The sequence below is a fragment of the Sphaerodactylus townsendi genome, linkage group LG03 (assembly GCF_021028975.2).
Source record: "Sphaerodactylus townsendi isolate TG3544 linkage group LG03, MPM_Stown_v2.3, whole genome shotgun sequence".
NCBI lineage: Eukaryota > Metazoa > Chordata > Lepidosauria > Squamata > Sphaerodactylidae > Sphaerodactylus > Sphaerodactylus townsendi.
Window position 1 is genome coordinate 174,920,068 of NC_059427.1, and position 27,086 is coordinate 174,947,153.

The window sequence follows — 27,086 nt, forward strand, 5'->3', positions numbered from 1 at the left end:
CTCCAAGCATTAATCCACAAGGGGATTCCATAGAGCAATTGAGGAATCGCTTTCATGTTAAAGACTCTAACTGCGGCAGGGATAAACCTAGTGCCTTTTGTAAAGAAAAAGTTCTCCACACCCGCCACAGTAGCCCTACAAGCTGTCATGGCTAGGTCTCTGTGTTTATACCAACAGACTTTATGATGGAAAACGATTCCTAAATATTTACAGAACTTGACTTGTTCAACCAATCTAACATCCATCTACTGGGTTTATAAGTGTTAGCAAATACAACCACCTTAGATTTAGCAGGGTTGATGGATAAAGAATTCCGTGTGCAATAATCACTGCATTTGGATAACAAGGAATTTAGGCCCCTCTTCGTTCTAGAGAGTAATAATGCATCGTCTGCAAATAGAAGTAGTGGTAGGGTCACATTACCAAAGCTGGGGCAAGGTGAGTTGACTGATTTTAGATCAGGGGACAGATCATTAATGAACAGATTGAATAACAAGGGGGCCCAAACGCAGCCTTGTTTAACACCTTTATAGGATTGGATTTTTGGCGTTAGTCTTCCCAAAGGGTCACATCTCACTTGGAGGGTGATATTTGTATATAAAGCCTTGATAAGAGCAAGCAGCCTACCATCAATACCCATTTCCGTAAGTTTTTCCCATAAGAGTTCTCTGTTCACTGAATTGAATGCCCCTTTGAGATCCAAGAAGGCAACATACAAAGGGGATTTACCCCTTGTAACATACTTGGCTATCATTGTATTCAGTAATTTTATCTTTATCAAGTTATAACTTGATAAATAACTTGGTAAGAGGAAGTCATGAGAGCTTCCAGGAAAAGAAAGCGGTATGAAGCAGATATTTATCTGAATTTCATCATAAAACAGTAGCTCTCAAGTGAGTAGGCAAGCAACATCTATTGGGGTAGGATCAATCATACCCATTTAACACTTTATGTACCTTTACTAAAGAGAACTAGAGACATCTTGTACTGAAGTTAATACTAGAACTCATGTACCTCCCTACCACTAATACACTTTCTCCACATTCTTTCCCAGTACAGGCTGGATTTCTCGACAAGGCTGTTTAATACCTTCAGGCAATAACTGTTATGGCTCTTCAAGAGATGCTCCAGGAACCATAATGTCTTTCAAGTGCTGCATGTGAAATATAATGGAAAAAAATAAGCCAAAAGACACTTGTCTATTAGAAAACCAAATCAGTTTTCCCAACACTCATTATGCACTTGGTAACTTCTACTTCTCTTCCCAGCCAGGAATTTGGAAATCCAGAGAAGCAGGTGTTACACAGTGTGGGTGTCTCTGTTCCTGGCATTGTTACTCTGAACTGGCACCAGCACTTAATAAAGTTGCACAAGCAATGCACGGTTCTAGGAACCACAAGAATTACGAGTACAGACCTTTACGGCATTTTGAGAAGGGAGGCACCTAAACTGGGGGGCAACACAAACATTAATATCTGTTGCCTAGAAGAACACCAAGTTATATTAGGCATCAACCTGTCTGCATCTTTCAAAATGCCTAACTATTACATTTTCATTTGCTAGGAAATTTCCATATAGCAATATTGTCTTGAAGCTGCATTTGAAATGTGGAGAAGCTAGCTATTCCATTTGGAGCAAGAGCAGTGTAGTGGTTAGAGAGCTGGAGCAGGAACTGGGAAACGTTGGTCTAAATCTCCCTTCTGCCATGGAATCTTAGGCCAGACATACACTTGCAGGGTTGTTGTGAGGATAAAATTAAGAAGAGGAAAACAGTGTGAGCTGTTTCAGGTCACCACAGGCGTATATATGAGGTAAATAAAGGAAGACCTAATTAGTTCTAATCAATGTTCCCTGTGAGCTGCATGTCTGCACAGGTACCATATTGGTGCCGCGCCGGTTGGGTAGCCGGCCCGCATGGGGAGTTCTCGCTGGTGGCTCAGTTCTGCTCAGTGAGCTTCCATGCACTGGTACAGAAACCTTAGAGCAGCAGTTCTCAACCTGTGGGTTGCGACCCCTTTGGGGGTTGAACAACCCTTTCACAGGGGTCGCCTAAGACCATCGGAAAACACATATTTCCGATGGTCTTAGGAACCGAGACACCGCTCCTCTATGGTTGGGGGGGTCACCACAACATGAGGAACTGTATTAAAGGGTCGCGGCATTAGGAAGGTTGAGAACCACTGCCTTAGAGAGACTATTGCTTCTAATGTAATTAACTGTGCCTGTTCTCCATTTTACTGAGGGAGAGCAGACTCAAATCAGTAGTCTGGGTGAATTATCAAGATTTCTCGCAGTTAATCATGAATGATGATGCTCTGCAGCATGGTTGGTTCCAGGTTTTGAGGGACCTTGAACAGGGAATTCCCAGGGCTTCTTCCTCGCTTCTGTCCACCACTCAGCCCACACACATGCCCAGCTCCCTTTCCCCATACCCACATGTGTCCCACCTGTCCGGGAGTCCTTCCCCAGCCCACTTTTGAGCTCTCCCACTGCTCAGTGTGTAGTAGTGGGTAGTGCAGCGGACTCTAATCTGGAGAACTAGGTTTGATTCCCCAATTCCACACATAAAGCCAAATGGGTGACCTTGAGGTAGTCAGTTTGTTCAGAACCCTCTCAGCCTCACCGACCTCACAAGTTGTCTGTTGAGGTGAAAGGAGGGGAAGAGGTTTGTAAGCCACCTTGGGAAGCCTTACAGTTGAGAAAAAGCAGGGCACTAAAACTAACTCTTCTTCCTCCACATGATGCCTGCTGGGTGACCTTGGGCCATTCACAATTCTCTCAGAACTCTCTCAGCCCTGCTTACCTCACAAGGTGTCTGTGTGGGGAGGGGAAGGCAATTTTAAACTGCTTTGAGACTTCTTAAGGTAGAGAAGAAGGAGGGCATAAACATTAACTCTTCTTCCTCTACCTGAAGCCTGCTGGGTGACTTTGGGCCAGTCACAGTTCTCTCAGCACTCTCTCTGTCCCACCTACCTCACAAGGTATCCATTGTGGAGGGAGGAAGGAAAGGCAATTGTAAGCAGCTTTGAGACTCCTTAAAGGTAGAGGAAAAGCGGGATATAAAAACCAACCCTCCTCCTTCTCCTTCTCCTCATGCTCACCACTGCCTGCAATGCTTTCCCCGGTGGCCCTGGGCAGTGAGTGAATGTGGGAGTCACAACAGCAAGCGGGCCCAGCCAAAAGCCCTGCCAGCTTCCCCACCTCAGGTTTGCTGATGACAGTCAGGTGCTGAAATGTGCAGGGGAGAGCTGGACACACTTTAGGGCAGACCTGGGCATTATACGGCCTGTGGGCCTCATCCGGCCCGCCAGGTGACCCTGACTGGCCCCCCTGCCGTGTTGGGGAGCGAGGCGCCTTTGAAAGCCCAGCAGAAGCCGGTTGCCTTGGCTACCCGCTTCTGCGGGGCTTTCAAAAGCGCCTCGCCCCCCTGCCTTTTGGCCCGGCCCTCCACAATATTTTCTGTTTCTTATGCGGCCCCATGGAAAAAATAATTGCCCACCCCTGCTTTAGGGTGTACTCGCAGATCTAACACTTGCAACGAACCTGCCAATCACCCCTTGCAAACCAAGAGTGCAAACTGAAACAAGTTGTCAGCCCTAACGACGTGCCTGATCAAATTATACGTACAGTCAAGCCTTCACTATTCTTGCCACCAAGAGTGTACAGACTGCCGTCATTAGGATCAGGAAGAAATGCCGGTCTAGGAGTTAAAAAAAGAATTAAAACACCAATGAACGAATTTGCATTTGTGAGATCAGAAAGCACAATGGCAGTTCTCGGCAAAGGCAGCAGCTTCCTTTTAGAAACACAAATAGTGCTATTTTTTTTCTCCTCGAGGAAAAAAACCCGACATGTGAATTATTTATTTTTAACTTCGAGCAGCAAATTACACCACACTTGTGTGGTCTGAACTCCAGAGGCAGCTGAATCACCTCTTTCAAAAATCATATGGCACATTTTTGAAGGTTAGTGTGACAGATTTATTTCAGGCTTCAGAGGCCGATAAACCTCCCTGGAAAAACCTTTTGAAATATGTGGCCCTGGTGCCCGTCACCATGTTTTCAAAGAGTTTCCCCAAAGCTAAGATCTAGTCCTGGTTTTCCTCTGCTCCATCAGAGTAGGTGCTTCTTCAAAACAACAAGGGCCAGGGCTTTTACTGCCTACCTGGTGGAACAGGCTCCCTAAGGAGACCAGGGCCCTGCGGGACCTTCAGAGTTTCCGCAGGGCCTGCAAAACGGACCTGTTCCGCCAGGCTTTTGGCCAGCCGGGATGACCATCTGACCCTCATACCATCTTGGTCTCCCATGGGCGGGAATGGGGTTGGGATAAGTCGCCTTCTGCAAATTTTAAACTGTTTAAATTCTATGAATTTAATATTGTTATAGATTGTTTTTATATTTGTATTTATTTGATGTTGATGTACACCGCCCTGAGCCCTCCGGGGGAGGGCGGTTTAAAAATGGAATGAAATAAATAAATAAATAAATTAGTTTTGCGTCTCTGGGGGGCATCCATGTGGAAACAGCTTACTTTATTATAGGAGAGTGCTTGGCTTGGGACCTCCTAACATTTTGGGTAACCTGCTTACGTTCCTCCTAATGTTAAACTCCACGGTAGCTGTTATCAGTCTCATCCAGAGGTGTATGGCCTATAGCAGTGGTGGCGAACCTTTGGCACTCCGGATGTTAAGGACTACAATTCCCATCAGCCCCTGCCAGCATGGCCAATTGGCTGCTGGGAATTGTAGTCCATAACATCTGGAGTGCCAAAGGTTCGCCACCACGGGCCTATAGGGACATGGGCTCACCCATGTCCATGGGTGCACACCACCGAGCCCCCCCCCCCCCGCAGGCCGACTCAGGAGCTGGGCAGCCAGCTGCAAGGAGGCAGGGGGCAGGGCTCAGCAGCTGGCAGCCACAGTGCCCTCCTGGGCTGCCGCCGAGCCCTGCCCCTGGCCTCCATGCAGGCCGGCTTCGTTTTGCCCTCCCCAGGTCCTGCAGGCCTGCATGGAGGCCGGGGGGCAGGGCTCAGTGCCCACAAGCCACGCCCCTGAGCACGGGGATGGGGGACGTGGGGGCACCTGGGGAAGGGGTTGTCTCTGGGTGCCATTTCCCCCCGATACACTTCTGGTCTTATCCCCCACGCAGCCATCTTATTGTTCTCAAAATTCTGCATCCAGCCAACCGCGAAATAAATCTAGAACAGCTGTAGAGTTTACCATGACTTCACCACCTCTGCTCAAATTTCCTTAGCAGTGCACAGCCTGACATAGAAAAATTTAGCAGGTAGCTAAATTCTGGCATGGGGAAAAGCCATTGGACAAGCTTTACTTCCATCATTTCTGTGAGTCAGGCTACCATTTAAAGCCCATTTAAAGAGATGATACCCTTTGCTCACTGTGGCCCCTTCCGCACAAGCAAAATAATGCGTTTTCAAACCACTTTCACAACTGCTTGCAAGTGGATTTTGCCATTCTGCACAGTTTCAAAGAGCACTGAAAGCAGTTTGAAACTGCATTATTCTGCATGTGCGGAATGAGCCTGTTTGCCAGTCATTTAAATGGAATAATGTGTCGGGGACCAATACGTTGGATATGGCTCTTCCCTGCAGCCATGTAAAGTTCTACATGCACTCTAACAGCCAGTACTAAACATGTTCACAGGCAGGTTAATTCCTACTGAAATCCACACTTGTCTTCAAATTGGTGTGATTGAGCTTCAAAGGGCATGTCAGCCCACAATTTTTACATACAACCACATATTCTAGAGAGGCATAGGCCACATGAAAGATCTTTGTGCTTTGTTTTATCTCACTGTATTTGTGGACTACGTTAACAATGAATGCTTATGTCCTTGTCTCCCCTTTTGACTACAGTTTAAATCACAGCAAAAGCAGCCAGGTGAACACTCAGGTTTTTCCTGCCCTTTTAATCTTCAGTGGCACCATGACAAATGCACAGACCAGTCTGCAATTTGGCAAGGAGAGCAGCTGAGGATGAAATGGACTAAAGAAAACAATGAGGCATTTTCACATTTTTGCCTTTGTGTGCATAATAATAGTTCATCTCACTGAATTACGGGCTTGGATGCTGCGACACTGTTTATGTATTTATTCATTTAGGAGATTTATATGTCGCCTCTCCAAAGTCCTGCTTGAGTTGACTTACAAATAAAATCAACATACATTATCAACATTTTTAAAAAACAAGCCAGAGACTAAAAAACAGCAGAAAATATCTGTAAAACAGACAGACCAGAAAGACACATAATATTTCTAAAAAGATAAAAGGAGCCTGTGACATTGTTCCTTCCCTCTTCCCTATAACGACAGTGGAAGCCTCCCTGCTTTCTTCACTGAGTCGCAAGCATCATAGCAGAGAAAAGCCTTGGCAGTGGCTGAACAGAAGCGTGAGAGGAACAAAATCACTGGATCCTAGTTGACATCTTGGTGTCAATTATTTTGGCCAATTCAATTACCAGAATGGCAAACCATGGGAACAGAGGAATCAAACTGGAGTATTTAGATCTAACTTTTGCATACTTGGGGCAACAAAATAGTCAGTGGGTCAGAGTTTCAGTTTGCCCTTGTTGCTACATGGATGATCCTCAGGGATTCTTGGGTTTGTACATGCCCTTCCACCACCATGGCCAATCTGGCAATTGCCAGAGATGTCTGCTTTTGTGGCGATATCCAAAACAGAATATATCTTAACAGGGGCTCCAAGGAGGCAATGCGTGCTGAGTTCCCAGTTCTGTGAGTTCTTTCTGTTTAATTTTTATCTTATTTCTAGCTAATCAATCAATCAATATCCAAAACAGCAAACTATGGTTTGAACGTACCTTCCCAGTCAGAATTGTTTGTTCCAAGTTTTGAACCTGAATAAAGAGCAAGCTATAGTTGCTGGTCTGGACATATCAGCAACTTATGGTTTGCCATGAAAGCAGAAGTCATTCATTAGCTATCTGTGAGTAATGGAAGGAGGGAGAGCAGGAAGTATAAAAGCTTGACGATCCTTCTAGGCTAGCCATGGTTTGTTATTATGTTTGAAATGAACTGATATTAAGAACCTTGCATTTACCACAATGCTTAACTTGTCAATGAAAACCAAGCTGTAACCTCAATAGTCAAGAAAAATGGGGAAAAAAATAATGAAGGTGACTTACTCTTCTACATGTAATGGCACCTGAAGTACAGGATCTGCAAAACAAAATAAGAAAAGTCAATGTCAAGCTAAAAAGCACCCAGATCTCACATCAAGGTTGTAGCCCATGATATACTACCACCACCGATGGTCCATTATGTGAAGCACAAAAAAAAAGACCTCTGTGGGATAACTTAAAAAGAGGCGATTGCTTCCTTTCACTCTGCACCCCCAAACGAAGATGTCCAAGGGACGTCTTAAAAACAGGCAGCTTCTGGCTTGGTTCCGGACAGCAAAGGCATCAGGAGGGAAAAGAGGCTTCTGCCCACCCATCTGTTTTGTTCTCTGGTCAGTTTCACCCTCAGCTTGAGCCTGAAATTTTGTGCGCAGCTGAAGGGATTCTCCCGGCTGCCATTTGCTGAAGGTTGCCCCAGGACATTTGCTCTGCAGGCTGCGATCCTGGGTGCCCTTTCAGCCCAAAAAGTACTTTATATACTCGTGTATAAGTCTACTTTTTCAGCACATTTTTGTGCTGAAAAAGTCCGCCTCGACTTATACGCGAGTGAGGGTCCCACTAAATTCTTCTCTGCCTTCCCCCTTTCAGCCGCTTTCTCTGCCTCTGCCTTCTTCTCTGCCTCCCCCCTTCAGCCGCTTTCTCAGCCTCCTTCTCTGCTTCGCTCTCCTCTGCCTTCTTTGATGCCTTCCCCCTTTCAGCCGCTTTCTCTGCCTCTGCCTTCTTCTCTGCCCTCCCCCCTTTCAGCCGCTTTCTCAGCCTCCTTCTCTGCTTTGCTCTCCTCTGCCTTCTTTGATGCCTTCCCCTTTTCAGCTGCTTTCTCTGCCTCTGCCTTCTTCTTGGCGGCGGCTGGTCCCTGGCACTCAGAGAGTGACAGCCAGTTGACCCGGGTGAGCTGGACAAGCTGCGGGATGGAGAGGTTTGTGGCAGAGACCTTGAGATTGGTGAGATGGCAGAGTGGCAGAGACCCCCAAATGGAGCCTGACCATATCTATTTTTATTTTTGAAATTTACCAGTAGCTGCTGCATTTCCCACCCTAGACTTATACTCGAGTCAATACGTTTTACCAGTTTTTTGTGGTAAAATTAGGTGCCTTGACTTATATTCGGGTCGACTTATACACGAGTATATACGGGTATGTAGTTGTACTCAGCTCGTCCGACTGATTCTGGCAATATATAGTTCTCTATTTTTAAACATTTTTGATGAGCTGAGTACAGACAAGAGTACAAAAATCTTAGCCATTCAGACCAGTCTGCCTATTGAAAAGCATTGGGTAGACCTACCCTCCACAGACTGACTTTTTTTTTTACTGCGCAGAAAAACCACTCATTTATTCTACAAATTTATGTTATTGAATAATGCAAGTGAACATAGTCCAGAAATATTGGAAACATTGAGAGGTCAGCAGTAGCTAAAGACCTGGCTATTGAGCCATTGTTGCTGTACTACAAAATAATACATTTAAATTTTGGACTGAGGAATAGAAAAAAGGATAAAGGGGACAGAAGAGGCTTGGGAAACTGTCCTGTCCTGGAAAGGAAGAATTTTTGTGTGGAGGGGGGCGGGGGGGGGGGCGGGGAGAGGGATGTTGGGGATCACATGTGGAAAAGGCTGTTGCATTTGCAGTGGCGTAGTGGTTAACAGCAGGTGCATTCTAATCTGGAGGAACCGGGTTTGATTCCCTGCTCTGCCGCTTGAGCTGTGGAGGCTTATCTGGGGAATTCAGGTTAGCCTGTGCACTCCCACACACGCCAGCTGGGTGACCTTGGGCTAGTCACAGTTCTCTCAGGACTCTCTCAGCCCCACCCACCTCACAGGGTGTTTGTTATGAGGGGGGAAGGGCAAGGAGATTGTAAATCCCTTTGAGTTTCCTACAGGAGAGAAAGGGGGGATATAAATCCAAACTCCTCCTCCTTTTCTTCCTCCTCTTCTTCCTCCTCTTCCTCTTCTGCTTAGCCCCCTGTACTGACAGGCCCCAGCAGGGATCCGTTTGACAGACTTTTTGGAGGCCCTCCGTGTCCTGAATGGGGGGGGGGGGAGAGAATCCAACACTGGGGCTGCTGCCCAGAGGCAGGTGAAGGTTTTGGGCTCTCTATATGCTGAGCTGTTTCTTCTCCTCCCAGCCAGCCACAGTGCTTCCTCGTTCTTTTCCCCTTTGTTCACCTGCTTCTTGCAGCACTCCCCTTGCACCTCCGGGTGAATGTGCAACATGGGAATAACAGAGCTGAATTCCCTATGCCTCCCTTGGGAGCAGCTTCCAGGCCATCAGTGACAATAACAATAACAGATGGGGACTGGATGCACGGATGGCGGGGATGGGCCAATGGTGTGCCTCTGAGCACCAACCTCCGCCAACCCTCTATCCCTTTACATGCGCTTCTGCTGCCTGCCTGCCTGCCTCTGCCCGAGTGTGCTGCCAGCAGGTGTCAGCTAGGGCGTGGGCAGGCTATCCCAGGGACAAAGCAGGTAGCAGGCAAAGGCGTGGGCAGGCAGTCCAGAGTCAAGCAAGTTCAAGCAGGCAGACAGGCTAGGCACAGAGGTACAAGGCAGGGAGCAGGGAACCTGGCGAGTGAAGCTTCCTGGTGAAACACACTTGTTGCACCCAGGCAGAGCCAAGCCCAGGACAGGGTTTATATAGGATGCCTTTACTAACAAGGTCAGGATCCTGCAAAGGCTCAATCCTCCTCCGATGTTGCTGTTTCTTGCTCCCAGAGCCTTTTGCCATTATGAGCGGCAATACGGGCACTTCTCCTTTTACTGCTGAATTGCTGTCTCTGCCTTTGCCTTCTTCATGCAGCTGGTTCATCACTTCGTTCATCTGGGGCTGCTGAGGGCTCTCCCAGCTGCATCACATCTGGCTCAGCATCCACTGGCAGGGAAGGGCTTGGCTCTGTTGCTGGTCTGCCTTGGCTGGCAGAGAAGGGCTCTGTTGCTTGCATCTCCTTGCAAGGAACCAGTTCTGGCCTCACAATATCTTCAGGCTCTACATCAGACTCCTTATTGCCTGGGGCATGGCTCATCAGACCGAGCTTGGAGGTGACCAGCCAGAGGCTGGGTGTATAGGTGAGGGCAGGGCGCAGAAGTGGGGCAGGGGGTGCCTCTAATCTCAGGGAAGAGGCAGTCAGCAGGGGCTAGCAACAGCAGAGGTGGGCAACCCGGGCAGCAACAGTGGAGGATGCAGGAAAAGGAGGTGGCACAGCAGGTAGCCCCGTGGTGGCAAACCTTTGGCACTCCAGATGTTATGGACTACAATTCCCATCAGCCAATTGGCCATGCTGGCAGGGGCTGATGGGAATTGTAGTCCATGACATCTGGAGTGCCAAAGGTTCACCACCACTGAGGTAGCCCAATGCAGCTCCTTGGTCGGGGGGGGGGGGGGAAGAGGAGGTGATTGAATGTGCCCCCGCACATGATACATGCAAGTGGTTCCTGGGGCATTCACTCCTTCTGTCCCCCTCCAAATACACCATTGAATCCTATACACATTGACTTGGATTAAGTCCCATTGAGTGGAACTGAATTTACTTCCCAATAAGCATGCCTAGAACTCACTGGTACCCCCCCCCCCCACAACATCTATCAGTGTTGTCATCAATAGCTGTACAAGCCTGAATGGTATTCTTTCTGCTTCTAATGCTTGCAAATGGAAAACATGCGCAAAGCATGCACAATTCATCCACAACTGTACAGAACAGTTCTAAGAATACAACAAAATTAGATTAAAAACAGCCCCAGGTGTGAACAGATAACATGCAACCATATAGTGAGCAAAGAAAACAAGATTTACATGCCAACTATGCCTACCCACAATTTTAGATCAGCTTCTTCTTCACACAAACAAAATGATGCAAGAGCAGTGAAATAACAGATCAATCAGTCCTCTTCTGGACAGGCTCTCTGGCACTAAACATTTTTTTTCTGCATAAATAGGGTGACCATATTTTTCTTTTCTGATAAGGCCAAACAGACGAAGTTTCCTTGTCATCGAATGCAGATGCCACAGAATCTATATTTGTTGAATTTCTGGCTGTCAAAAAGCACCCCTGCCCCCAAACAAAACAGTCCTACCAGAAACATAGTACAAAACCTATGCAGGAATCTCACTTTTTTTGCGAGAGAGAGACAACATGGATACCTTGTGTTATCAGCATATAAGTCTATTTGGCCATGAGAATACAGCAGCAAGCAACCACCACCTACGTACTTTTTAAATAGAAATATAGACAACTGTGACCCTTTTCACATTATACTACTCACATTTCTAACATGATGATGTTCGGATATAATCCAATTTAACTTTAGAATCTAACTCCAGACTCTACCACAACCAACTTTTGATTCTGATAGCTAAACACTGTATTATTTTATTACTTTTGACCACTGAGGAAGGCCAGTTGGCCTTCTGTTTTTAAGGGTCAAAAAAGTACCCCTTTCTCTTCTGTGTATTGTAGCTGAGTCTCCTTACAGGAGAGAAAGATGGGGTATAAATCCAAACTCCTCCTTTTCCTCCTCCTCCTCCTCTGTGTGCCTTTCTTCTCTGTTTCCCTCTTCCTTTTTTTAAAAGAATGCACTCCTTCAAAAACAACGATTCCTCAAGCCTGCTGCAGGTCAGCCTGCGTGCAACCCAGCTGAGATCCATATATTCAGATGGATATAATGAAATAATCTGATGGTAAGGAACAGAAGATTCTAATCTGGAAAGAAACAAGCTGCACAGATTAAAAAGACAGCTCACTTTTTAAGGAGTGCCTCTTCCTAGGAAGATAAGAATTGAACTTGCATGTTAGAACTTCCCATGTTAGAATTAAAACATGCCCTTGAGAAGCTTATGTAGTTGGAGCATGATACTTTACCTTTACCACTGCAGATTCTTTTTTAACAATTGTGGCTGAGAGCTCTCAATGGGCCTTTACTTTATTAATGTGATGAACCTTTTAAATTGCCACATCTTGGGGTAATGAATTCTGTACCTTAATTATATGCAACATGAAGAACATTTATTTTGTCCTGAATCTTTTTTCTTCTGCACCTACCAGTAACCAATAGAACTGGATTCTTTGAGACAGAATCAATAATCCCCCTCACATACATAATATTACAGCTGTAGCTCTAGTTCAGGGGTCTGCAACCTACGGCTCTCTAGATGTTCATGGACTACAAATCTCAAATAAGGATCCAGCAGGCTACTTCTTATGTTCTTAAGATTTCAGAGGAATGGAGCATCCTCCAAGGGCAATATGGGGTAATGTGGTTCTTCAGATATGATGATCTCAGACCGCTCAGGACCTTAAACCAAAACATTGAATGTGATTTGGAATTCCACTGGCAACCAGTGTAGCTGCCGAAGCACAGGTGTTATGTGCTATCTCACAGATGTACCTGGTGCATTCTGGACCAGCATTAGTTTCCGAGTCACTCTCAAGGGTAGGTCCATGTAGAGCGAGTTACAGTAATCTAGCCGGGAGGTGACCATTGCATAGATCACTGTGGCTAAGTCAGGGCAGGATAAGTAGGGGGGCAGCCCTCTAACCTGTCAGAAATGGTAAAAGGCGATCCTTGCCATATTAGTGACTTGGGCCTCCATGGAGAGGCCCAATTAAATTAAAAAGTAAACGTCACTGTTATTGGTACTGATCTACAAGACTTTTAAATGCGTGCATTTTAAAAAACCTTTCAGCTTGACAGGTCTCTGCTAAAAAAACTCTCAGTTTCCTGGATTATTACATGTTTATAGTGTGCACACCTTGTTGGCCTTGTCTAAACCAATGTAAATATGTGCCAGAACTTTTTAATTAAGAGCTCTTAGAAAGCTGCAATTTTTGGAAGGTATAGGTAAGAACTGTTCCTTTTAGTTAATGACATGCAACACAAAGGTAATGGTATAATGTTGGTGTAAGTAAGGACGGAACCTGACCTTTTTCTCTGTTTAAGGTATCTATTAGTATGACTGAAAGTAGTCGGAGGCCTGGTCAAAATATACCTTTCCCATGTTTCTGGCTGGTGATGGAATGTCTGGCACAAGAACTTGCTGTGAGTGTCACAAATGCTAACATCCACTACATGATGTACATCAAAGGTGTCCAACTCTGGTGCCCCAGATGTTCATGGACTATGATTCCCATGTACCATGATGCTTGGGCACACTCGATAACTGGTTGAACAAGTTTGATTTCCAGCTCTGCCGCCTGAGCTGTGTAGGCTTATCTGGGGAACTCAGATTAGCCGCCGCCGCCGCCGCCTCCTCCTCCTCCTCCTCCTCCTCCTCCTCCTCCTATCTTTTCAGCACCGCCTGTCCCCTCCCGGCCTTAGGACCGGGCGCCACCATCTTGTACTATTTTACCGTGTTTCCCCGAATATAAGACAGTGTCTTATATTAATTTTTGCTCCCAAAGATGCGCTATGTCTTATTTTCAGGGGATGTCTTATTTTTCTGTGTTCTGTTCATCGGGCATGCTTCCAAACAAAAACTTTGCTATGTCTTACTTTCGGGGGATGCCTTATATTTCGCACTTCAGCAAAACCTCTACTATGTCTTATTTTTCGGGGATATCTTATATTAGGGGAAACAGGGTATATTATGTTTTATTGAAATGGACTGCTGCTATGTTATAGAGTTTATGTTTGAGTTTTAATTTATATGTATTATTGTATTTTGTGCTCTGCTGTACACCACCCAGAGCCCTTCGGGGGTGTGGGCGGTTCCTAAATCCAATAATAAATAAAATAAATAAATAAAATAAAGGATTAAAAAACAAAACAAAATTCCAATGTGATGTATTCTTACTTATCTTTTAGAGCTCTGGGGGTTTCATATCCCATGAATAATTGCTAGCTTTTTAAAGGAGCTTGTAGAAGCAACCTCTAAAACCAAATATTTAAAAGTGAACCTCAGACACACAGTGGCTAGATAGTCTCCACTCTTTTAGATGGTTTGGAATCAGAACTCCATAGCTGGCATATAGCAACAGAGTTAGGATTATGCCCGTCAACCATGGGTATAATAATGGAAATAGTCAAATGCCACAAACTGGAAAGATCACATCAAATCACCGCCAAGTTCTTGAGGTGGATTTCTGCATGTTAAAGCAGGGGATAAACTTTACACATTAGCAACTATGTCACATGGAAACAGGATGACTCACTGAGGTGAGTGCATCATTTAGAACACACCTTAGCTGATCCAGTGTTTCCATGCCATGAAGACTTTCGCAGTATTGTGATCCCAGTGGAACTGCACAGTCTGGAAAGGAGGACAATGCAGAACCAAGTCTGCGGCCACCACATTTTTGCTAAGCTAGTTTTTCTTAAGTATTCTCATGATTACCACTGCACACGGAAAAACACTAGACTGTCAGATTCCACTTTTGTGTAGAAACTTGTTCAACCAGCCATCTTCCACAGGTCATCAGTATCACATTACGGCCCCCGGCTTTACATGAATGGCCCCTTTCACAGTTTTCTTTTCCGTGGGGAGAAGCGCAAGGCATTTCCTTAAACTATTACAACATTTCAGGTTTGTCAAGGAACAAGCTTGAACCACTTTCCATCGCTTCAAAAGGTTACAGCCCTGTGTGAAGTTCACTAATGTTGCGAAGTAAAGGTCACAACTGCACACCTTTCAGGTTCTCTTAAAAATGGCAGAGCCTCAGTTTTCACTGATGGAAACGACACTTCAACCTTCATAGTTCCAAAGATAAGATACTAAATTGCTAACTAGCACTGTGCTCTTACCAACAAAAGTAGCTCATCTCCCCTGTTACTTTTTGGCCCCTTCCGCACACGCAAAATAATACGTTTTCAAACCACTTTCACAACTGTTTGCAAGTGCATTTTGCCATTCCGCACAGCTTCAAAGAGCATTGAAAGCAGTTTGAAAGTGCATTATTCTGCATGTGCGGAATGAGCCTTTGAGAACCTATTGAGGCATTACAAATGGGTTAATATTATGATATTTAATTTATATACTGCCCTCCCCCGAAGGGCTCAGGGCGGTGCACAACATAATATACAATACATAATACTATAATAGGAATACACATAATAATAAAACCAGTACAGTAGCCCCACAATAACCAACAATGTATTAAAGAAAAGTCTAACAGGGTCCTGTTTCCATCAGGGACCAGGAAGACGGGTCTGAAGAGGCCACAAAAAAGGCATGTTGCTTCTCCTCTAAAACGTAGAATTCAAAGGTATAGTATTTCTGAATTATAGCCATGGACACATGAAGCAGCCAGGGACTGAATCAGACCATTGGTCCTTCAAGCTCAATGTTGCCTACTCTGGCAGTGGCTCTCCGGGGTCTCCAAAAGAGGTCTTTCACATCACTTGCTACCTGGAAGTTCCTGTTAGTCACACCCTTCATGATTTTGTTTTACCCTCTTTTAAAGCCACCAAAGCCCGTAATCATCACCGCACATTATGGCAGCATGTCCTCTGTGTATTCTAAAAAATAAATCCTTTTGCTATTTCTCAATCTAACTGCCTATCTACTTATTTCCCACTTTCCTCCTCAAGGAAAACCCAAAGCAGCTCACAATAACATTCTCACCTCCTTCAGTTTATCCTCACAACCACCTTGTGAGGCAGATTATGCTGAGAGGGGGTGACAGGCTCAAAGTTACCCAGTGAGCTTCCACGGCATGGCAATCTTCCATGAAGATTTTAACCCAATACTCCCAACGCTATGGCCCTTTCCGCACGGGTAAAATACAACAGGTTGCATTCGGGGTTAAGCAACCCGCATTGCCGTCGGGGCATTCGCATGCCTCTGCGCAGACAGCGAACGGAGCCTGCGGAGGCAATGCGGGTTGCGCCTTCGCATGGAGGTGCGTTTTGTTTTCACTCACCTCCCTCCACAGCATAGCTACAAAGCCAGGCAGGTATGGACCTCCACAGCCACGCTGCTGTCCCTGTGCTCCTCCATAGCTACGTAGCAGAGAGGCGTGGACGAAAAAAAAGGGAAGCGCAGCCAAGTAACGCGCTTCCTGGGGCAGCCATTTGTTCAGCCGTGGCGGCAATCCATGTTACAACAAACAAATCGCCGAAAGTGCGATTCTTGAAAGACCCGGGTTGGGTCTTTCATATCATGGTGACACCCTTAGATTTTGTTTTGTTTCTTTAAAAATATTTTAGCCTTTTTTCATAAGAACAGTGCTCCAATCCTCTGGTCATTTTTCATTGTCCCAATACTTTTAGGGTGCTATTCTGTTTGAAATGGTGTGACCAGAACTTTATATAGTATCCTAGATCTGGCCATACCATGGATTCCTATACAGTCATATGATTCGCCTTTTTCTTGTTTCGTCTGTCTGACTTTTTGGCTTTGATGTTGCATGCAGAACACCACATTATATGCTATATAGATATCTGTGATCACAACTCCCAAAGTTTAATTTTTAAAAGCCGCTCTGGGAAGGCAGTTTGGATTTATGACATGGTGCTGGAGATTGGGGATAATCTTTTCCTTTCACCTCTTGTTTTTGCTCCTTCACACGGCTAACAGCAGTCAGGGCAAGTGCTGAATGCTGATTCTATCAAGGAAGTGATCTGAGTGAAAAGAGTTTGACTCCTCCCTATCCATCAGTGCTGCAGCCCTAATCTAACTTTGACTCATCGCTCTACCTCCACAGCCATCATTGATATTTTATGGCTCTAGGTATGATATCCTCTAGATCCTAGATAACAACAGCCAGTTGAGATTCTGTCAATGCTTGTGTGATAAAGACTTTTTTGGCCTCCAAGTGCATCTACATAGTTGTTGATATACTTAACAATTCAAAGCTAGTGAGCAGGCTTTTTTTTATAGCCTCACTCTTGTATTTGTTTAAAGATACTAGCTTTAATCTAAAGGTCTGTACACCAGTGGCCTCTTCCCATTAGTTCTTGCTTGTTGTTCCAACTCCTAGGTGTATTTAACTCTCCTTGATATGAGCAAGGGCATTTTTTGAAAAAAAGAAGAATTTATTTTACATAAATTTAGACAAGAAAAAAATAGAAAAATTCAGACCTAGTGAGCCCATAATCTTGATTTAAAATGGTCATTACCTTTCACACCTTCCCAAAAGGAGGCTGATTTTAACAACTTTTTATATTTTTGTTAAAAAGGTGAAGGTAGTCCTCCTGCGGAAGTACCAGGTCATTAATGACCCATGGGGTGACATCACATCACAACTTTTACTTGTCAGACTTTGTTTATTGAGTGATTTGTCATTGCCTTCCCCAGTCATCTACACTTTACCGCCAGCAAGCTGGGTACTCATTTTACCAACCTTGGAAGGATATCCGGAAGGCTGTGTCAACCTTGAGCCGGCTATCTGAAACCAACTTCTGTTGGGACTGAACTTACCTTGTGAGAAGAGCTTTGACTGCAGTACTGCAGATTACCACTGGGGCTCTATTTTTATTCTTCAGGGAGAATACCAGATTTTTTGTGTTTTTTAAACATATGATTCTGTAGCATGGAAGTGAATTCCTTGTTTTATTTTTATGTTCTTTATTTTATTCAATTTATTACCTTGCCCTCTCTGGCCAAAGCCGGGCTCGTGTGATATATACCTTTTGCTCATTCTGAAATTAAAAGTCCATATAAATTCCTCTGTGTCAAAGGGTCCTTTTTTTTTTAGGTTAGTAATAACTTTACATTGGAGCTTGTTAAAATATCATTAGTATGCCAGCCAGGCAAGATTTTCATTGGTCAATTTGATCGTCTCTCGTCACTTGTATTTGATGTTGTTCTTCAGAATTTAACCAATTAAAGGCCTGGGAAGTTTGACAGTTGTGGAAGGAATGGGAACTCTTTATTCTTCCCCAGCTACATGGTCACTCTTCAAATTGTACATCATGGTTGACTCCAGCCCTTGCTACCCTTTCCCTGAAAATGAGACATCCCCTGAGAATAAGACGTAGTAGAGGTTTTGCTGACGTGCTAAGTATAAAGCATCCTCCAAAAATAAAACGTAGCAAAGTTTTTGTTTGGAAGCATGCCCGTCGAACAGAACACCAGAGCATGCAGCTGTGGAGCAGAAAAATAAGACATCCCCTGGAAATAAGACATAGCGCATCTTTGGGAGCAAAAATTAATATAAGACATTGTCTTATTTTCGGAAAAACACGGTATGTTGCCATTCGAGTAAATTCTGTTCCTTGCTTCAAGTGATTGCTGTCACTAAACACTACTAAGTCTGCTTCTATCTTTACAGCCCCAGCCTGGATTCTGTTTCTTGGTAACACATGAGAGAATGTTCGGAAAATGAGATGGATGTTGGGAACAGGCTGTTATATACGTGGTACAGAATCTTCTTCTAACTGGAAATCTGTTACCGTTGATTTGTTATGAAATGGAAGGTATCCAAACTTGCCTTTGGGTTCTGGTTTTTTTGCCATTTTCATGGCAACGTCACGTTGGCTGGTACAAATGTTGCTGTTACAACTTGTTAATTTTAGTAGGCGGGAGCTTGACATAAATCCAGGTAGCACTGCGCATCCTTCGAAGAACCTTTTAAAAGGCAGAGGAGGTAACTTGAATCCTGAAATGGTTCCTCAATCCGATGGGAAGGCAAATATTTATTGTCTTGTGCAATCCAGTTACTGAATCAGCCCTTATCAATTCCAGCACGACTGCTGGATCCCAGTAGGTAGAAGTCCTGCCTATTGTTCACCCAAACATGTTGGCGTTTTCATAGCGTTGAGCAAATAAAGTTTGCTTTGTGCATGTGTTTCTCAATGTTTTCTCTCATCCAGTGTTTCACTGTGGGTTTCAGCTAGGTCTTCCATTTCTCATTTTCAACTACCATATACACTCATGTATAAGTCGACCCGCATATAAGTCGAGGCACCTAATTTTACCACAGAAAACTGGGAAAACTTATTGACTCACGTATAAGTCGAGGGTGGGAAATGCAGCAGCTACCGGTAAATTTCAAAAATAAAAATAGATACCAATAAAATTACATTAATTGAGGCATCAGTAGGTTAAATTTTGTTGAATATTTATTTCAAAGAAAAACAGTAAACTAGCTCAGTAGCCCTGATTCTCCCTTTAAATCCACTCCGGGCCGGGTGTGTGTGTGTGTGTGTGTGTGTGTGTGATTTAAAGGGAGAATCTGGGGAAAATTTGAGGGTGCCTGTCTGTCAGGGAAGGAATGTTTATGTTAGCAGTACCAACATTTCAGAGTATCTTTAGGAGACCCAAAAGGGTAGCCCCATCTGCTATTAGCTTCCATTGGAAACAATGGGGGATGGGAGCACCCACTTTGGGGATCCATAACTTTGGATCCCCTGAACCAAACATCACCAAACCTGGCTGGTATCATCAGGAGTGTCACCTGATGATACTCTGAAATTTTGGTGCCGCTAGCCTAAAAACTACGCCCCTTGGTGGCCGACAAAATAAAAACGCTAAGATATTTTTTAAAATACCCCTCACTCATGTATAAGTCGAGGGGGGCTTTTCCAGCTAGAATAACAATGAACAAAGCTGTCAGCTTTCTGAATTTCTCTTATTTCTTTAAATATCTCCCTTGCAGTCACATGAGCATTCTGCAAAGAGATTTAAATTGACAAGTCACAGGAATGTGCTGTTTTCACATTTGTGATATCTAAATATAATAATTATAAAAAATATAGTTTTTGAAAACTGAAATCTAACTGACCTTCCCTCCTCCCTGTGTTTATTTTGGTGGTTTCAGTTCAATATCTGGTAGTATAACAATACAAGTATTTCTAAGTGATCCTGAAAACCAAGCGTTAAAGGTCTAAGGCAGGCATGGAAAGGAAAATGTAGGGTGGAATTTAGCAGAATAATTAGAGATCATTTACTGATGGGCAGTGGGGACACATATCCCTGGACGGAGGCTATTTAGCCACAGAAGATCGCCACCACACAGCTATACCCCTCTGCGCCCCCCCACCAATACCATGGACAAAGCACCTGTGGTTTTTCCTGAGTGTTAAACTGGTGGCCCTGGACCGCCCAAGGGGACCCTGCCAGCCTGCCCACCCTTGCCTGGTCCCTACCGAAGAAGAGAAAGGTGAGCACCCATTGGAAGATGCTGAAGGTCGTGAGGTGCAGGTGAGCTGGTGCCGTGGTGGTCTGGACTGAGTCATGCGGGGGCTGCGCAGCCAAGCAGTCTCGGCCTGACGGGAACCTCTTGTGACAACCTGGCCGTCTCTGCACTACACTTTGGCCTGGCTGCCTGGAAGGGGGGAGGAGAGTGGCACGGTGATAAGGAGCTTACTTTGTGGACAGAAGGCAGGGATGGGAAGGAAGCTGGCTGGGAGCTCTGCATGGGAAGTTCATTCTGGGTGCATCCTTGGGAGAGCGCCGCATGTGCCAGTGGCTCAAGAGGGTAGCTCTAGAGCCACTCATTGAGGGGCGTGGCCTCCATGCCCCCCCCGGAAAACTCAGGTTTTGTCCCAGGCTCCATTTTTCCTAGATATGCCTCTGCTGATGGGAAACAGAAATACAAGCAGAGGTGGGATCCAGCAGGTTCTCACCAGTTCCCGAGAGTGGGTTACTAATTATTTGTGTGTGCCGAGAGGGGCTTACTAATTGGGTCTGCTTTTCCGTTAGAAATTCCATTCACTCCAAAAATCATGAAGTCCTGTTGTTTCCTATGTGGCTGGTTAGTGAAGGTAGAAAACGGGATAATTCTCCCATGCTTTAGAAATATGGTAAAGTTCCTTGTTTAAGGAAAGTATCCTTCTTTTGATTTCTAGAAACAAAATTAAGTATTTGAAGGTATTAAGTATTTGACAGGGAGTCAATTAGAGGAGAAGTAGTTGTTTCTGTTGGCAGTAGACGATAGGACTTGCTATAATGAGTTTAAATTATGGACAGAAAGATACCAGCTGGAAATTTAGGAACTTTTTTTTACAGTAAGAGTTTTTTACAGTAACAGAGAAATTATTAATGCCCCGCCCTCAGAATGCCCGGCCACGACCCTGTCGTGCCCCGCCCAGCCCCATTGGCGCTACATCACTGTTTGAATCCTACCACCATGGGAACCTGTTACTAAAATTTTTGGATCCCACCACTGAATACAAGTATATAATAGTATCAAACCATGTTACAGCATAACATAAAATATCTGTACACAGTTCCACACAAAACCTTTTTGCTACAGGTACCATAGCAGAGGACTGGCGAGTGGTGTTTTCACAAATGTTGAATAATGCACTTTTCGATGCACTTTAGAATTTTTTTTGCAAGTGGATTTTTTTCATGCGAGGGTTTTGCTGCATGTGTTATTTCGCCGGTTGTGGGTCAATACTGTGCCAATTTTGTTTTTTCTTTTCTACATGTGTTTTGTTCCCTGTATGGGTCATTTTAATTTTTCAATGATTTTTCTCCTCAGGTTTTCTCTGAATACTTTCTAAGTGCTCATAAAAAACCTGGAGAAAGAACTGAGTGACCACTAGAGGAAGCAAAGCACATATGGGGAAAAAACTTGACACAGTACAGGCATGCAACTGACAAAATAACACATGAGGAAAACCAATCACACAGGAATATTTACTTGCAAACGATTGCTAAGGTGCATTATGCAACAGATGTGAAAACAGCTAAAAGAAAGGAACAGTAAGACTCTCCTAGTTATTCAGCTATAGTTATCTGTTTAAAATATTTGTGTGCCTCAGCCTTCCTCCTAACATGGTCAGGGTCCAAGGGTGATCATCTGCATATTGTTGACACTGAACCACAAAACTGGATGTGATATTGTTACCACCAGGAAAATAGCCAAAATATTTTCCTGAGTCGGGTTACCTGACTACACTGGCTCCAGGTCAGGACACACAGACCTGTGTGGATCAGAAGCCTCCATAAGGTTTGCAAAGGACACATATATGATTATGCCAATGTTCTACATGGTTTCCCTCTTGCCTTTGCCCCTTTTAGGATATAATGAAAGCCCTTTAGTGTTGAATTTACTATTTGCCCATTGTCTAGGATTATATTTTAGCTAGGTTTTCCAGTTGATTTAAGGTTTTGTTATTGTTAATTTAGGATATTCTTGCCTATAAGTATATGTGCTTGTACTCTTTAAGGTTTTCTCAAATGTTTAAGTTTAGAAATGTTATTTTTGATATTTGTGTTTGTTAGTAAAAGAAATAGCCTGTAAAAGATGATATTAAGGGACAAGGAAGTTAGCCTTGAATTCAGCTTAGACCAACACCCAGCCGACTCCTCGGCAAGGACAAAGACCCCTTTGGTTTTGCAAATCAAATCTGATGACAGCACCCAGATGTCCCAGCTGTTGGAAAACGTGTCGGGACCACCATTGGACGGTTTGAACTTTCTTTTGTTGCGGAACCTAGGCGCGGGAGCCTCAGGTCATAACTCAAGGAAATAGCCCGTCTGATAACAGAGATAACTGGGTGCGGTAGCAGGCCCACCCAGTTCTATGAATGGACCTTCTCCACTCTCCTTTCAGCACCATTGTAAAGTCTCGCGGGAAGACGCTTGACAGCAAGATTTCGTGATCCCATTCACAAAACTTGTAACTGTATCTTTCTTTTGTATTGATGTTTCTTTATTGGTGTTTAGTAAGGGACCTGCCCCCTTTACCTGCCCCTTTGCCCCTTTTGATGTGTGTGTATAAAAGTTCTTGCGCTTGGTTACGAGAGTGCGATTCTCCTGCCCGAGCTGTCACCACCACTTCCGAATAAAATACTTTGCTTTGAAGAACACCGGCTTCCTGTGCCTCACTACGTTGCCTGAGCTGAAATCACTTAATGTTACCCGAGCAGCAGCGGTAACAATATCACTCAAGGGCTCCTATTTGGGTGCTGAATAACACGGATTACCATTGTCAATTCCTGTGGCCCCTGATATTCTGACAGGCTGTTCCACAGTCCAACAGAATGGTGAATCTCACCATGTCAAACACTGGTGAGAGGTCCCCCCACCCAAAAAAACCCCCCTCCCAATATGGGTTTATTCACTGTGTTTGATTGTAGATGTAGATCATCCAGCAGGACTCCTGAAACAGTCTTCATCCCATTATCAGGATGGGATGTGTATGTTTGTGTGTGTAAAGTGCCATGAAGTCGCAGTCAACTACGGCAACCCCATAAGATGTTCAAGGCAAGAGACTAACAGAGATGGTTTGCCATTGCTTTCCTCTGCACAACAACCCTAGTATTCCTTGGAGGTCTTCCACCGTATTGCTAACCAGGGCAGACAGTGTTTAGGTTCTGAGGTTAGGTTAGCCTGTGTCATCCTTGTCGGGGCAATCGGGACTGCAGCCAGATTTTTTTAAAAAGGTGCATCTCTCAGGAATACTTGCAGCTGTTAATGCTCTTGCCACAAAATGTGAGAATAGTCCAAACCTGGCCAGAACATCATCATTCAAATATATATTATTTTCAGGACAAGATGTCCCACTGCTTCTGTCAATATCTGAGCAAACTTCCCCTTAAAGGGATTACATGTAAGCTTGGCTCTTATTTTGTCTTTATTCTGTTAGACAGAATGGAGGATTTGATTTTATTATTGTTAGCCATGTCATGATTGCTTCCTTAAGCAGAAGACTGCTGGAACATGAATGGTGTCTCTTTGATTGAGATACGGAACTTGGATCTGTTACAGCTGAGGCACAGAAACTTAATCAATTCTTATTTTTTTCTCCATTGGCTAGCTAGCACAAAGGATTCTTACAGCAGCTTATAACTGAAAAGCTTCATAGCAAAAAAAGTTTATTTTAAACAACAGCCTTGTAAAATTTGCCAAATCATTTTGTATTTCAAGCTTCAAGGTTTGATTCCCCACTCTTTTGCTTGAGCTGTGGAGGTTTATCTGGGGAATTCAGAATAGCCTGTACCCTCCAACACACACCAGCTGGGTGGCCTTGGGCTCGTCACATCTCTTTCAGCCTCACCCATTTCACAGGGTGTTTGTTGGGGGGTGGGGGAAGGGAAAGGTGTTTGTAAGCCCCTTTGAGTCCAGGTTAAATAAATTAAACTAACACATGAGCAGTCCCATCCAAGGAGTGAGGTGGCAGGGAGGAGATGGCGCAAGGGTGCCACTCCCAGAGAAATTTTTCAGCGAAGCAGGGAGGCTTGCAAAATAAACAGCCTCCCCACCACCGAGAATCCTCTATGGGGCTGGATAGACGTACATACTCAAATTGGCTCCTTGCTACTGTACGATTCCCCCATTTGGATTTCGGCAATAAATAAATCATTTAATTTATTACATTCCACATTCCTTCGGAAACTAATGGGGCTCCCTAGATGTGTGCCTTATGCTGCATTGTGCATTGAGATGGGCCAAACAACTCTAGAAACCTTGGCATGGATAAGGGCCATAAAATATTGGCGGCATATACATTTTCTGGTGGGATCCAATAGCTATATTCCCTCTCTGTTATCAGATCACTTTATTTCAGAATGGTATACTTTGATCTTTAGAAAGGTTGAAGCTATTGGTTTCCCCTTGGAATCACTCCTTATGCTCACAAAGGTGGAAGCCTTCAGACTAGTTAAGAATAGGCTCTTGGATCTTGATTTTCATAATTTGACTCGTGCTGCCAAGACAACCTGTTCTCCGACTACATTATTAATCCCATGCGAGCGTGGAATTATGGCAGCATATCTTCGTCTGCTGATTAATCCCACCCAGAGGAGAGCCTTGGCTATTGCAAGATGTAATGTGCTGCCATCAGCTCTGCTGGAGGGAAGATTTAAGAATATGGAACGTTCTAAAAGAGTTTGTTCATGTGATAGGACTACGGTTGAAACACTTGACCATTCTTTGTTTCTATGCCCTAAATACAATAAGATAAGCATGAAATACATGAATTCCATTTTCTTGCAATGTTCTCAGTGGCATAAGTGTTATAAGATACCCAATCTCCTGAACATCTCTGATGTGCTCTTTTGTGAAACTGTTGCAAATTTTATACTGGAAATTAGTAATTTTAACTGTATTTCTTAACCTTGTTTTGTTTTAAAATTTTGTCCTGTTTTATATGCCAATAAAGGCTTGTGCTGTTGTTACATGACTCAAAAGGGTCTAGTAAGGCTGCATCTCCCGCTGCTGATGTAACCTGGTGAATGGCCAGTAGGAAGCCAACTAATGTTGGCTCCTCCCCGACCTTGCCTCTGGTCTGTCCCTGCTGCGCTGGTGGCAGCGGCAAGGGTGCTGTTGCGTCCCAGTGCCAGAATGCCAATGGCAGCCATGCACTAGTAGTGGTTTTGCCTCTCCGCCGGGGTGAGTGCCCTGAGGAGGTCAAACACACCAGCATGAGGGTGATTTGCTCCCTCAAGCCCTTGTAGACTGCCCCCCTTTGGATGGAGCTCTCAGTATTGTGTCCTGTCCCAAGAGATTTCATAACAATAAGCTAAAACACAGCAATGCTTTTAAAAAACAATGTTAATGTTATTGACACTTCATAATTGGTGAGTTTATTACTATATAGAACCAAACCAATGAGTATTAAGTATAGAACAATACACTGATTGAGTAGACCACATACAGATAAGGATCCAGATTAACATAGCCAATTTAATAAAAGTTTCCACAGAACTGAACTATCCAGTCTGACAGTTGTAACATGCCAATGATATTTTGCAATAGATTTCTTTAAACCCTGGCCTAGTAATTTCCATGTCATTGCTAGCTACAACAAACGTCCTTATTAGAAACTCTTGCTCCTTATTTATTATTTGCTTACATACAGGAGTCAAACTCAATAATGGACGTGGTTTACAAAGCGACCGCCCCCCAATGCAGTTAATGGCACGCAAATGGAGCAATACAGATTACAATACCGTGTTACCAGTTGACAAAACAACAGTAACATGAAAACAAACCAAATTGTGTGTAACGTATATGACAGAGGAACAAAACAGCGCGTCACACACTGAAGACGGAGAATCAATATATTCAATAAATGTATATATGTATGTTTTATAATTGTCCAGTTACTGAATCCAATAATTGTACATCCAGTTTTTTCAACAAAAGTTCATTTTTGAGATATATAATCCATATCTTCAATATATACTGAACAAAAATAGTTCATTTTTTCAATATCTTTAGGATAATTATATTCCATATAGAAAGTACTTCCCAAACGACTCGCGCGTTTATAAGTACGTTTTCACTGTAGTCTTCCTCAGGAGAAGCAATTCTTTCAGGAAAATTATTCATTCATTTGCCATGCACAGGTCTTTTTGTCTCTCAACAGAGCTGACACACAAACCCAAATGGCTGCATAGACTGTAGACGTACTTATAAACGCACGAGTCGTTTGGGAAGTACTTTCTATATGGAATATAGTTATCCTAAAGATATTGAAAAAATGAACTTTTTTTGGTTGGTATATATTGAAGATATGGATTATATATCTCAAAAATGAACTTTTATTGTTGAAAAAACTGGATGTACAATTATTGGATTCAGTAACTGGACAATTATAAAACATACATATATACATTTATTGAATATATTAAAACAACAGTAAAAACATCATTTCTAATCTTGGCCTTCTATATATAGGGGCTCCTGTACAGATGTCAGTAAACACTTCGATTGGACCCACTGCATTGGAGCTCTGGGCTGCTTACACTGATGCAATGTCTCTTTTTTTTTTCAAAGGAGGAAAGATCCTTTATTTTCACTGTGTTTGCTTCAGCTGAACCAGGTATGGCCAGAATAAAAAACATGCAAGTGAGCAGCTGTCCTGAAAAAGGACAGCATAACAGCATGTTTCAGTAGTTGATGTTCTGCAGGTGTTAGCAATGAAATAAGTTAAACAGAAATACTAAACTAGTTTAATTAAACCTTTTTTTCTGGTATGATATTTTCTTAATTTTTTTTCCTGATCACATGAAATTCTGACTGTATTATGCTTCATGAAAGACTTTCTCCTGATTTGTGTTGAAGAGTTAAAACTTGGATAAACTCATACCTTATTCTAGAT

At 43.8% G+C, this 27,086-nt stretch overlaps 1 protein-coding gene across 2 annotated transcripts in view; it reads right to left on the bottom strand.

Annotated features, from left to right (window-relative positions):
* The window catches only part of ERN1 (endoplasmic reticulum to nucleus signaling 1), a 125,732-nt gene that overhangs the window by 47,930 nt on the left and 50,716 nt on the right, over positions 1-27,086 (bottom strand). Inside the window, exons 3-4 of one of the 2 annotated variants that reach the window (XM_048490950.1) lie at positions 7,164-7,197; positions 3,628-3,700 (exon numbers count right to left, since the gene is read on the bottom strand). In XM_048490950.1, coding sequence (XP_048346907.1) covers positions 3,628-3,700; positions 7,164-7,197 — 107 coding nt within the window. The remainder of the gene's footprint in view (positions 1-3,627; positions 3,701-7,163; positions 7,198-27,086) is intronic. The other variant, XM_048490951.1, reaches the window with a different exon arrangement.